The 13,807-nt window shown below is 33.1% G+C and overlaps 1 protein-coding gene and 1 non-coding gene across 2 annotated transcripts; one reads left to right on the top strand and one right to left on the bottom strand.

Annotated features, from left to right (window-relative positions):
• Nucleotides 1–749: 749 nt before the first annotated feature.
• LOC133311666 (delta(14)-sterol reductase) lies at nucleotides 750–9,335 on the bottom strand. The gene is made up of 13 exons (XM_061512743.1): nucleotides 9,138–9,335; nucleotides 8,920–9,037; nucleotides 8,761–8,831; nucleotides 8,470–8,526; nucleotides 7,579–7,670; nucleotides 6,647–6,694; nucleotides 5,701–5,821; nucleotides 5,563–5,609; nucleotides 4,026–4,107; nucleotides 2,519–2,595; nucleotides 2,238–2,357; nucleotides 1,138–1,212; nucleotides 750–1,029 (listed from the first exon to the last, which is right to left on the bottom strand). The coding sequence occupies exons 1-13, from the start codon at nucleotides 9,183–9,185 to the stop codon at nucleotides 876–878; spliced, it is 1,110 nt and encodes a 369-aa protein (XP_061368727.1). The 5' UTR covers nucleotides 9,186–9,335; the 3' UTR covers nucleotides 750–875.
• A 3,575-nt stretch (nucleotides 9,336–12,910) lies between these two features.
• On the top strand, nucleotides 12,911–12,993 carry TRNAL-UAA (transfer RNA leucine (anticodon UAA)). The gene has a single exon. It is a non-coding gene; the product is annotated as a tRNA-Leu (tRNA).
• Nucleotides 12,994–13,807: the final 814 nt, after the last annotated feature.

Genomic DNA, 13,807 nt, shown 5'->3' with positions numbered 1-13,807 from the left:
TATCTTTTTGAAAATCCACCCTCATTTTCCTGGGTATCTCAAAATAATCTCCCTATCAAACATCCCCTTAAGAGGAAAGAAATTCACGAAAATTTGGGAAACAAACAAGAGAGAAATCCATACGTAGAATCAGAGATAAAACAAGATTACTTCCATGCCATGCTATGCTAAAACCAAAATTAAAATAAAAAAAATTCCCAGAAATTTGTGCGAATGGAGATCACGGAGTCAATGGCATGAATTAAACGTTGTCAAAGATATCGCATGAGAACTCACTAAGAAGTAACGTTTTTGAGGAGTCAAACAAAACTTTTATACCAGTGAGAAACTGAAGGAGAAAATGTGCTATATCTGCAAGCAAATGAAAGCAAATCACCAAAATTGAGGCTTTAAAGAGGGAGAAAAAGAACAAAAGTTGAAGTGTACTTGCTGCAAAATATATGAAGAGCTAAGAAGTTTTTCACATTGTTTAATATTCTTGATTTTTGAGACTTTTACATCTTTTAATTAATTTAATTTAATTTAATTTCAATTTCGTTTCATTTGATTGCATTTCTGTTAATTTGCATTTCAATTTTTTAATTTTATATTATAATTGTTAAATAATATATAAGAAATTCTTTTAACAAGTGCTTAAGAGCACTTAAATGAAATTGAAAAAAAAATTAAAAACTTTTTTATGTTGTAAACATAACTCGGTTGATAAAAGTACAGAAACATTGCCACAACCAAATAAAGCAATTACCCTCCACACAAACTTTTGCAGTTTCTGGTACAAAATGAGTGTCCAAAACTAACCAAAACTGCCAAAATTAGATTAATGTATTTTGTCTACAAAACAGTGTCACTTTTGCTAAAACACAAAGGATTCTATCCTAATAAACATAAGGCAATATTCTCCACGGAACATGTTTACAATACTCTGCCCATATCTCTTTATACTTGTCTGCACAACGAGCTTCATCCCTTCTCTCTCTCCAGATTAATAGAATAAGAAGATAAATTGGATAGAAGTATGGAACTGGTGAACTGCAACAATGAGTAAATTATAAATGGTTTGGCATTGTTTTCTTTTAGAAAAATCAACATCCATAACTTTATATCAACATGGTAAATCAATAGAGTTAAAGAGATCACCTTATCCCACAAGGTAAGCTAAAGGAGAGAGCAAGCAGCAAGTCCCCTAGGTAATTACAATGTCTAGCAACACCCCTTCAACAAAATAATAGTAATAATAATAACAATAACAGGAATTAATGACTTTTGATGAGAAACAGTATCAAGAATATGGACATTGCTCTCGCCAGATCTAGGATGACAAATGATAATGACGGTATTAAATATTTTATTATGAATATGGTCTCAGCACGTATTATCTCAGATGTAAAGAATCAATTCAACCCAAAAGCTTAAGCTGTTGGGTGAGGCTACATTACTGATTTTATATATCTCAACACACCCCCTCACATGAGAGTCCATTGGGCTTGAAGAGTGGACAATGCACAGGTCCACCTACCTGTGCGAAGAAAGAAATTCCACTTGAAATAAAGTGGGGAGCGGTGATGATCGAATCCGGTACACCGAGGCTCTCATACCATGTAAAGAACCAATTCAACCCAAAAATTTAATGATTCTCTGAAAATACAAAATTGTGGGATTATACAGGAACATCTATAAGGCTACTTTTTATGATTGGAAGGTCATTGGTTCGAGTCTAGAAAACAGCCTATATGCAAAAATACAAGAGTAAAATTGCATATAATCAACCTTCACTCCTACCCTCGCAAATCAGAGAGCCTTGTGCAGAGGGATTTTCCCTTCTCCCTTTATGCAGTAACATTGGTAATGTATTTTCATCAAACAAGTGCTTAGATTATGTGATACTCCGTTATCAGTTTATCAATATATCTGACAGCATGGTAGTAATTCAAACTAACCATAATGCTTACTTATTGTTCAAATGAAAGACTTTCGCCAGCATAGTATTTTCATTCATATCTATCCTTATCTTCCTTCATTTTGGAGCCTTCCAACTAAGAATTACTCAGTTTAAGGATAATGCCTTTAATTCTTCTAAGAACCTTGTCATATTATGAGTTAGATGAAGGACGGAAAAAAATGCATATTGATTCCAAACAAAATATGACTATCTTCTTTTCTTTTTATACCCATATAATCAGAAGATAGAAAAAAATAGAAGAACAAGAAAAAAGACATCAAATGAAATGAAATATTACCAATAACCAGAAGCAAGTAGCTTGCCTCCAATGACTTTTGGAGGCTTACCCCATATAAGAGCCTTTGGATTCTTTTTGAACACATGTTTCTGCTTGTTCGCTCCTCGAAATACCATGTATCTGCGCAGTTAATTATATTCAACAAATTGCAGTTTATAAGGTTTACTGGCAGAAATGTTAACGTGCTGATCAGATCAATTTCAATCTTCATAAAATTTGTCACTTCAGGAGTGTATGTGGTGCAACATAAAATTCATTGTTACATATTATGCGTAAGTTACCCAATCAGGAAGACAAAGCAATTAGCTACAATGGAAGCTGTAGTTAACTCCACCTTGTTCCTCAAAAGCCACCAGCCCTAACAGCAATTGCAGTTTGTCAATAAGTGGAAGAGTTTAATGTGGAAGAGATAAATATATTGGAGCTAACAAAACCTGTAGCAAGATTTTGATATATAATGTTAGTTGATGTAGTTAACTATTTTCTTGGGCATTATTTTTCAATTTTTTTTATTTTTGGTTCAGTCTAATCTATCTTCTTCAATTGATTTTGTCCCAGACAAGTAATTATCCAAGTATTTAGTAATGGAATTAATTGGATATGTACTGTTTGTTGCTGTTCATGTGCTTCCTTTTGTAAGGAAAAAAATAGAAGTATAATTTAAAGCATTTACAAGCACTATAGTTTACATGTATCCGCAAACATCAAGGCATCATACCACAAATATCATTTTGTCCATAAATGAACATGTATTCAGAACCTTGATAAGTTCAGAAGACAGATCAAATCAAAGTGAATGCTTCTGAAGCCTGACTATAAAAAACCTGGCAAAATTCCGTAAGCACTTATTGTTAAGAGATATAATAAAATCATTCATGTGTGTTCCCCCAAAAACTTAAGCTTTTGGGAGAGTTGGTTGCATAACATGATATCAGAGCCTATGATCAAGTGGTCTAGAGTTTGATCCTTATCACTCATTCATCAAATAAAAAGTTAAATTTAAGTACAAGATAATCAAAAATAAAATATAAAAAAATGGGTCCATTATCTATGTTTCAAAGCTCAAAGGGGTCTCGCCAGAATGACGTGTTAATAGACATAATAAAATCATTTATGTGGCTTCAAGTTCTACCAAATAGATCATGTGATCATGTGATCATGTTTCATGATTACCGATTACTAGTAAATAATAAATTGCTACTACATTGATTATTAAAATTCCCACAAATAGAACATGTGATCATGATCCATGATTATAGTGGAACAAAATACAAAACCTAATTACAATATCCTGTCTTAATATAAATCGATAACACAAAAGTGTGCTTTGGAAAACAAATAATAATCATGAAAGCCCTCCATCACACCAATTTTTTTTTTTTCATACGATCCACAAACATGCTCACAGTCATGACCATTAGAATACTAGTCATCTATGTTGTCAAACCAAAAGATCCATTCACAAAAAGCTGGTATACCATAAAACTTGATAAACTTCCCAGAGTGAAATATTAATTATATCACGGATAAATCTAATATAGCTAGAAACAGAAGAATAAATCATTTTCAAATTGATCCACAATCAAGATGATGAACAGAATGGAGTATTCAATGCCAGCACAAGAGCTTAAACACCCTTTGGAAATGAAACAAAATTTCATAAATAGCAAACTTCAGTTCACAACAGTATGACTATGCACAAAAGAAGTAACATATCTCCCACGACTTTCCAAATAAATTGCAAGTTGGAACATCTTTGTCATCCAAGCTCATAATGATAACAAATACCTGTATGCTAAAAGTGAAAGGAATCCACACTAAATCTCCAAAGACCAACATGAAGCCCAGCCTCTCTGCAATTATGTCCCACCTACAAAAGACAATACAAAGAAATTTGATAAGAGAATTAGATCATATGTGAATGACCAAGTGGATATCCAGATCATAATTTAGTGAAATTATCAGGAGCAATGCTGTTCTGTTAAATCTTAACAGGATTTAAGATGAAAATTTATGATGCAACATTGTTTATATTAATTTTAATGTGTATCTTTTCTATATTTTATTTGACATATATTACGCTGAACCTAGATCCTAGACTTTTACAAATTGTTGTATCCCCATATGGTATTGTTTTGGATATAATACTCATACCTGTAACTTTGCAAGTTAGCATCAAACCTTATGCCTTGAAGGGAATTTTAAAAAATCATTTGTTCCCCCAAATAAACTCTCAATTCAAATCTATTCCAAACTGGGCCTTATCCAACAGGAAATTGTTTAGATGATACACCCACTAATCAACCTAATGCAGCTATGACATGAAAATTCAATTGTGTCAGTTTATTGTCATGTGGATTCTACAATGGGTAGTGTTAGTACTTGATACTTCTTCCCCTCCTAAAAAAAGATGAACTAATGCATAGATTTTGGCAACAAACTTGACCATGCTGTTCCAATAAATGCACGGGCATTTTACAGACAAATAAATCAGCATGATGTGCCCCCCCTCACCCCCTTCCTTTCCAAACACAAAAGAAAGGAAGCTGCTAATGTCTTTAAGACTTAGGGCCCGTTTGGATGGGCTTTTTTTCTCTCCAAAAGCTCCTTTTTTTCTTGAAAAAAAACACTTCTCATTTTTAGTGCGTTTGGATGTCTGCTTTTAAAAAAAGCAGAAATCACAAAAAAAACCAAAAATCTACTTTTTTTCAGAAGCTAAAAATTTTAACTTCTAAAAAAAGCAAAAGTCAAAAGCCAAATATTTTTTTCAAAAACCAAATATTTTTATAAAAATATAAATAGCTTTAACTTTTGTAAAAAGCACTTCTAAATTAAGGAAGAGATAAAAGTTACTTTTTTTAGAAGGCGAAACAAACGGGCTCTGGTGTGATTATGATATTGGAGGTTTGATCTTCCACCAGGCCACCTATGCTCCCTGCACCTCCAATGTACCCCCAAAAAATGAAAAATAAAAAATCATGAAAGCCTACTACTTTTAAGCCAGCTTTCAATGGTCAACTTGTTGATATTTTTGTTTATTTGAAAAGTATATTATAAGTTAATTTTAAGACATTTCAATGGAGTACAAAACAATATTGAATTAATGTGAAATTTTATAAACATGATGTGGATGATACAAACTTACAATCCAAAGTAGATTTTATTAAAAACTCAATACGTAAAAGCTTTTCATTAGTGTAAGAATTTTGATTTACAACAATATGAATGGATGTCATCATTGTAAAACTTAAAACAAGACATGTAACCCAAGATGAAATCTATAGAACTCATTAATCTTCTCGTGTATCAGATGTAATTTACTTACGTAGATGTCATGTACTCTTCGTGCACAAAATAGTCCAGGATGTATAGCTGGAACAAAAGTGTAGAAATTCACAAATCAGACACACAAATTAATAGTTTTTTAATCAATGAAAGACAGTATGCAAGTTTTCGAGATTACTGCACAGAATAGCTGGTAAAGAATCATTGACTTGCTCAAAGTACCATCTTGAAAGTTCTTTGCAAGAACTGATAGATTGATAAGTAGCCACCCCATCATTCCAGCTCTAACGAAGAAAAATCTGCAATTTGATAATTTCATTTAATGTATAGCAACATGCCAGATTACACACACACACACGCACGCCCACACACACACATGTTACCTAAGAAAATAAGGACTTGTTATCAAAAAAAAGAAAAAAAAAGAAAATAAGGACAAAAATATTATCCCTAAGTTTGGTCAAATGATGCAATGCAACAAAAACATTAAAAGATAGAAATTTTAGAATTAGGACTTGACATGATTGTGTACAAGGGCACAGTGAATTTAGAATAGTTATTCTTATTCACATGCTTAGATCCATTTCACACCTGTTTTCCATTCTATTTATAAATATTTCTTACCCATGCTTGCTCTATAATAATATGATTATTAGCAAAGCCCAATTTGATTTCTTCAAACACATACACACGTTTTTTACATTTTTATGAAGACTCGGGTTCCGCAGTGTTACACAAGTAGGATGTGAAAATGTGTGACATACAGGTTGCCAATAAACCTTGCAGGGCAAACACAGACAAGTTTCATAAGGAGAGGAAGAGAACAATCTAGAAATGATATAATTGACTAACAACCACATTTTGGTACTCAGAATAATCACAAAGGTATACCTAGAAGAGATACACCTTTCATTAGCAGGGGGAGGGGGAAGATATATCATTCATTATAAGTTCATAACTCACAAGTCACAAGTAATACACAGTCATATTAAATGAGAAGAAAAGATACGTCTTACATTGGAAGGGGTGGAAGAAAGATAATATTATTTTATGATAGCTCATAATTAATAAACAGTCATGTTAAATGAGAACAAGTAAGGAATAATGATGGATGGCTCACATACTTGAGATCAATACTCATGAACTGAGGATTCAGTTGTATTCCAAACCACCTATTAAAATAAAATAGAAAAAAAATATCAACAAGATTAACCAGAGAAATGCAATTTCTTCAGTGGAGTAAAGTCAACCGTGTTGCCACTAATTGCAGAAGTCAATACTTTGTCCCAAGAGACAGAAAGATGGAACATGGCAGTTGCAAGCACACAGTATTTTGCCACTAAATGAAAGTACTTTCTCACAAATGCAGCTAGACATCAAAGTTTCCCCATTTAGTTTGCCCAGGTGGCACATAGCATTCTATCATCTTGTCCATTACTTATTACACACTATCTTTAACAAATTCAAGTACTTACTATCAACAGTATTAATCAAAGCCAAAGCACAGTAAAGAAAAGATATCAATGTTCTCATTCCTATCTATCTACAATAAGATGCATGTATTGATGGATGAAGAAAAGTTTTTTAAAAGGATAAAAGATGAAATAAAATACAAATCAGTATACTTATTTTTTAGCCCTAAAGACATACCAAAAGATTAACTCACTCTCTTCTCATGTTATGCAATTTTGCATGCCATGCATCAGTATTTGTGTTTCAAAAACAACAGTTTTGTTTTCATTAATATAACCTCTTGAAGACAACACAATTTTGCAGGGGAGCCAAGGGCCAGGGAAATGCAAGAATCAAGAAGCTTTTCTGGTTTAGATTGAGTGTAAAGTGGGAACATAATGAGCATATTTGAATTTGGAAAAAAGAGGATATGGATCGTGGAATAACTCATTGCATATGTTTAGATATTCTTTCTGCTATCTCCCTGCAGGTTAGGGAGTTGACAAGAAATATATAGATACTTACAACTCCCAAAATATGGCCCCTTAAAACTTTTTAATTAAAGCATCCATCAGTTTAAGTAATCATAACATTTAGAACATACCAATCATCTATCAGGTTTCCGCTGATATGAGGTTTTAGTGATGAACCTTTACTTCGTGACTTGCAACCGGAAAAATAGAGTACCAGGGCCACCTGCCATTTATAAGCAAGAGATGAACAAAACTGACAACCAAAAGGTAGATAATTATCATTCTGTGCAGAACGATGAGAATAACATAGATGATAATTCAGTTGAATCATGATATTTCAAAATTGCAAGAGAATAACATAAACTGCAGGTAGATGATATTGAAGTCCAAAAATTGGTCATATAACTTTGTTTTTCTTCAATTAAGTTTAAAAATGGATAAAATGGAATAGTTCAATTAAAAGGGGTAGAAGAATGCCTAAAAAACTTTAGACAAACCATTAAAAAAGACCATGTTCTAAATGATTTTAATAAAAAATTGGTTTTGATAGAGCCCAATGGTCTATTGGTCCATGTAGCCCACCCCACCCAACAAGAGATGACTGGATTACTGATGTTGAATACGTTTAAAAATGGGATATTTGCTCATATTTTCAATTCTATTATATTGGTAGGATTGAATTGAAAACTAATCAATTTACACCATATTGGTGTTTGTTACTGAGTTCTTAAGTATAGGTGAAGTAATGACCTCAGCAACAAGATTGGTGCATGTAACCTATTGGAAACCTTTGATATGACAAACAAACAAATTAAAGTTCAATGTAGACTAGTTTAGCAAGTAGCAACATAACATTCAAAATCTGCAGTGAGTCATGAAGAAAATGATAATCTCGGGGAGAAATATTAAATTACGGTGAATAAATGTCACTCTTAAGTGTTTACACAGACAAAACATGACCAGTTAAGAAATTATCAGATCATAACTTTGACGCCACAAATATTAATTCTAAGCTTACATACAAGAAAACTGAAGATAAAAGTTGTGGACAACAGCTCAAGTCCTCTCTCTGATATGGCCTGCAATAATTTCCACAATAGCACATAAAACATGTTATGTTCTGCATACCTCCAACTTCATGAAAGAAACTACTGCTGCATCAAAAGTCACACACTCTAGTCCAGTCTGGTCCTAAACCTTACACTTCATGAGCTCATACAAATGCATCTAATAAAATTAGATAAGCCAATGATCTAAGAGCACAAAAACAAAACAAACTAAAACATCCATAGACAAATTCAGTGAACACATACAGTAGGAGATATAAAACCCATCTTGGAACTGATCCCTAGGAGTGCAACCAACAGAAGAAGAGATAGCAGACCTGAGAAAATGCGAATAAAGTTAAACCCCACATCACAAAAAAACAAAAAACTACATTGCCAGGCACAGTGCATATATTAAGAACTGACCATTGCAGCGATAGTGAAGACGAGTTGCATCAGGAAGAACAACCCCAGGAACAAGTTTTCCAGGGATAATGGATCCAGCAATGGCCAAGTAAGTAAAGAATCCCGCAAGTAAAGCAACCTGACCCAGATTTGTAAAAGGGAAAAAGATTGTAAATTGATCATTATATTCATATTAATCACTGAATTCATGAAGAGGGTACTGAGTACTAAGAACTAACGGAGTTCCAAGATGGAATGAGAGCATGAAGGAGAAACCCCAGATCCATTTATGACTCTTGTCACTCTCTAGTGAGTCAAAGATTGTGACTTCAATAACAGGTTCAGGTTCAGGTATGCTATGCCGCTGCTACTTGCCAAAGTCTAAACTTTTTCTGGTTTATACTTTCATTTCCTTCGTCTTCTTCAGCTGCACTTTCAATAGGTTGCATTTGGTGGCACTACCATGGAAATCGTATACTACTGAAAAGAAGACAAGAAATCAGTGTTACTAAACCCGAACGACACATCGACCCGGTCGGGGAATGGATCATTGGGTAATAATTGGATCCGTGGGTCGGACTGAATGGAATATATGGGTCAGGATCATTTTACGCATAAGTGTAAGTTACACCAGTGTAAGTTATCCCTCTATATATATATATATAATATTTCCCTAAGTGTTTAATGTCTAGCAATGATAGGTATATGGTTATGATTTCTCACATCTAATATTGTCACTTATATATATAATGAATAATTGATTATTGGATGTCAAGGGTGTGCATGACAACCTTCCCAGAATCAATTTTTTTTTTTTTAATTTCTATTCCAGGGAACAGAAATTGATAGAAAACTCGTTTGGTAAAATCGGTTTATTTTTTTATCCCAGGATGAACCGGTTTAATTTTTGTGTTGGGAAAAAGAAAAAAGAATCAGAAAATTCCTGTTTTTTGTTTTCGGGCACAAAATGAGACACACTTATGTCTTTCAATCACTCTCCACCTCTACCATCATCACCACCACCACCACCATCCCGACACGAAAATCGTCTCGCACCACTAGTGACGTCGTCACCACCCCCCACCACCACGATGCCACCGCCACCACCTCCACCCATCACTACCACTACGCCACCGCCACCGCCACCACTGTCACTGTCACTGTCACCACCATCATCGCTACTACCGCCATCAACCACCACCACCATCATCGCAATCACTGCCGTCACCGCCACTGCCACTATCGCCATCACCACGCGACTACCACCACCACCATCGCCACTATTACCACCACCACCATCGCCACTATTACCACCACCACGACGTCAACGCTACCATCACCACCATTGTCACCAACCACTACTACCATTGTCACAGCCGCTGTCGCCGCCACCACCAACCACCACAACCATCGTCACAGCCACTACCGTCACCACTACCACCATCGCCACCATTACACCACCCCCGCCACTACCATCACCACGACATCGCCACCACTACCACTACCGCCACCACCACCATCACCATTGTCACCTACCGCCGCAGCCACTGCCACCACCACCACCACCATGTCACCGCTACCATTGTCGCCGCCACCAACCATTGTAGCAGCCACTGTCGGCACCTCCACCACTACCACCGCCTCCACCGTTACCATTGCCATCGTTGTAGCTACTATCGTCACAACCACCACCACTATCATCACCACGTCACTGCCACCACCACTACCATATCGCCGCCTCCACCACCACCACAACCACACCATATGGGAAGAAAAGTGATGATCCGAAATTTTTTTATATTTAAGAGAAATTTTTTTATTATATTATTTATTGTGTTATCAAACACAATTCTCATTCTCGGAAAAAAATAGAACATGTTATCAAATACATTTTTTTTCTCAGAAACTGTTCAAAGGCACAGAAATAGAAAAGAATTGTTTCTTTCTAGAAATAGTGCTAGGGAATAGAATGGTTGTCATGCACACCCCAAGCGGCTGGAGAAATGATTTTCAATATAAATATAAATATATATATATATACAAAAAAATATTTCTGCAGTTACTTCAGATAAGTTATCTGCATTTACTACCAAAACAACGTCGTTATGATTAATTAATTCGTATGACTCCTTAAATTATAACCGATGGATATACAGAAATCAACGATTGAGATGTGGTGTACGGCTTATTAGTCTTACACTAGTGTAAAATTATCCTAATCCATATATATATATATATATATATATATATATATATATATATATATATAGGGAAATCATTCTCGTGTTATTGGAGATTGCTTTCTCATGTTGTGAGGCATCGAAATTCATGTTATCTTCTTTTTATTTATTTTTTATTTTAACAAGTGGTGGGACCTACCATTTGTTGTTCTTTTAAATGACATAACTTATGTCATTTTACTCTCACAAAGAGGTGAGACCCACACCTTTATTTTATTTTTTGTCCACTCTCTCCCCCCATAATGTATCTTTTTTTCTCACTTAAAATGACACAACTTTACATCCTTTAAAATGACATACACTTTTCCCGTATATATATTCTCCGTATTTAAAATGAGTTAAACAAGGTTTACTAAATAAGCTCAAAAATTACCTAATCACACTTTTTCAAGTTCATAAAACACAAATAAATGAGAATGTATGTTATTATTATATTAATTTAAATTGCAACTCAGAATCCCCGTAAAGATATCTTTCATTGACATTCAAAAGATCAGATGTTATAAACTCATATTTTTCAAATTCATTTACATTGAAATGACATATGTCACAATCTCTTAATTTATTGTTCCGCAAAATTGCTTCAGTATTGATAGATGAAATTTGAGATCATTGTACAAGAGTAAACTACTAGCAAATAAAATTTCAAAAATTTTTAAAATGAGTACTAATTTTTTTTCTAACAAGATCAAACATTTTGTTTTTTTTTTAAATAAAAATGCATGACCTTAATGGGTCATCAGTTTTGACCGATTTTGGCTGTTTGGCCGGGTTTTGATTGGGTTTGACCGGTTTCGATGCATCGCCGGTTCGATGCTTGACTCGAACCGGTCGAATGATCGATTTATCAAGTTTCGGGTCGGGCTGACTTTCATAACACTACAAGAAATTATAAATATTTTATTATTTATTTATTTTAGAAAAATCCTTTTTTATTTATTTAAATACAAAGTTAAGAAATTAGATTGTGAATTTTCTTATGTTTCAAATGCATTTACTAGGGTGCGTTTGGTAAAGGAATTTTTTTTTTATGCTTGAGAATTAATATGCTGGGAAAATTAATTTCCTGAAAATATTACTAAAATACTGTTTGGTAAGCGAAAATATTACCAAAAAGCTGTGTAAAATTTTTCCATGTAATGGGAATCCAAGAATACCAACCTCCTTATGGTATTCTTGGATAGCATTTTGATTCAAAAATTTTCGAAATATTTTTTTTCTGAGAAAATTTTAACAATCGTTATACCACATGTGGGTAAATATAATTACCAATGTTAGTTTTCCAAAAATTCAAAAGAATTTCTTGTACCAAACGTCCCCTTAGGGTTTATCATTTATGTGTCAACTTCAGATAAATTATTTCCAGCAACTAAAAATATATTATTTTATAAATTAGAAAATTAATAAAGGATATTTTTGATAAAATTGAAGTAACAAAAAACTAATAAAATTTTAAAATACATTTTATTAATTCTCTCTATTCTCAAAATGATTTAGTTTTAAAATTGTTTGAGATATTTTAATCTCAAGTTGATGGAAAAACTATAAACTCATACAATTTATATAGCAAGAATTAGTTCAATAAAGACAGAAATGACTATTATTTTTTGTTTTTAAAAAAGTTGATTATTCTATCTAAGAGAAATGAGAATATTATTTAGCATGTGGTATACCCGCATAATTAATTTGAGTACTGTTTCTGGGATTGAATTATTTGTTCTGTCGTAGTAATTAGAATAAGTAAAATTTAGAGTATCGTTTGCCAATAACTTGCAGGTTTGCCCGAGAGGTTAAGGGGGAAGACTTAAGATCTTCTGCACATAAGTGCGCGTGGGTTCGAACCCCACAGCCTGCAATTTTTTTTCATACTAAATGTTTTAAAAACTATTAAACTAAAGGAATAAGTATTTAATATTTCAACCGAAAACTGTTTGTCATTTTAAATGACAGAAAGTTATGTCATTTAATAGAGACACGGGAAATTTGAATTTTAAATTAAAAAAAATCACACATTTTTTCTCTCTCATGATTTTCGTTTTTCTGTGTCTATCTCTCTTCTAAAATGACATTTTTCTGTGTCTATCTCTCTTCTAAAATGACATAACTTATGTCATTTAAAATGACAAACACCAAACCCATATTTCAAAAATCTAAACAAAAATAGCTGATATTTAAGAAGGATAATAGACTATTATAATAATCATCATAATTATTTCAAAGAATAATGTATTTTAATTTATTACTTTTCAATTTAAGATTAAATTTGAATCTTATATTTTTAAAATTCCAAATCTTCATAATATATTTTTCTAATAATCTTTTCATTTATGATTTTTTGTTATTATTTTATTTAATAATTGTTTTCAAAATTATCTTATTTTATTACAAAAATAATTACCGTATTTGAATTTTTAAATTGACCAAAATTCTCAATTTTTCTTTTACAATATCGATATAGGGATTAAAAAACTTAAAATACGGATCAAGGAGAGAGTCAGTTGCAGTTGCAGCTAGAGTCTCTTCCACGAGGCAATGACTATACAATAATTAGTATGGTAAACAACTGTAGTTATTATTATTTTTAAAATTAACATTGGATTTTGTTGAGTCAAATAAAAATTGATATTGTAAATAATGTTCAAAGGTAAACATCAATATCTAGATGAAGA

This window comes from Gastrolobium bilobum, unplaced genomic scaffold (genome assembly GCF_033153095.1).
Source record: "Gastrolobium bilobum isolate Gb01-03AN ecotype WA unplaced genomic scaffold, APGP_CSIRO_Gbil_v1 utg3765, whole genome shotgun sequence".
Lineage (NCBI taxonomy): Eukaryota > Viridiplantae > Streptophyta > Magnoliopsida > Fabales > Fabaceae > Gastrolobium > Gastrolobium bilobum.
This window is presented reverse-complemented; position numbering and strand designations above follow the sequence as displayed.

Bases quoted from the DNA above. Each gene is read 5' to 3' on its own strand.
- LOC133311666 (XM_061512743.1), bottom strand. From the start codon at position 9,185: ATGGATCTGGGGTTTCTCCTTCATGCTCTCATTCCATCTTGGAACTCC. The intron at 6,695-7,578 runs GTATGTTCTAAA...TTATTTTAATAG, and splicing joins GGAAACCTGATAGATGATTG to GTGGTTTGGAATACAACTGA. The intron at 2,596-4,025 runs GTATTTGTTATC...AATTGCTGTTAG, and splicing joins CTTTCACTTTTAGCATACAG to GGCTGGTGGCTTTTGAGGAA.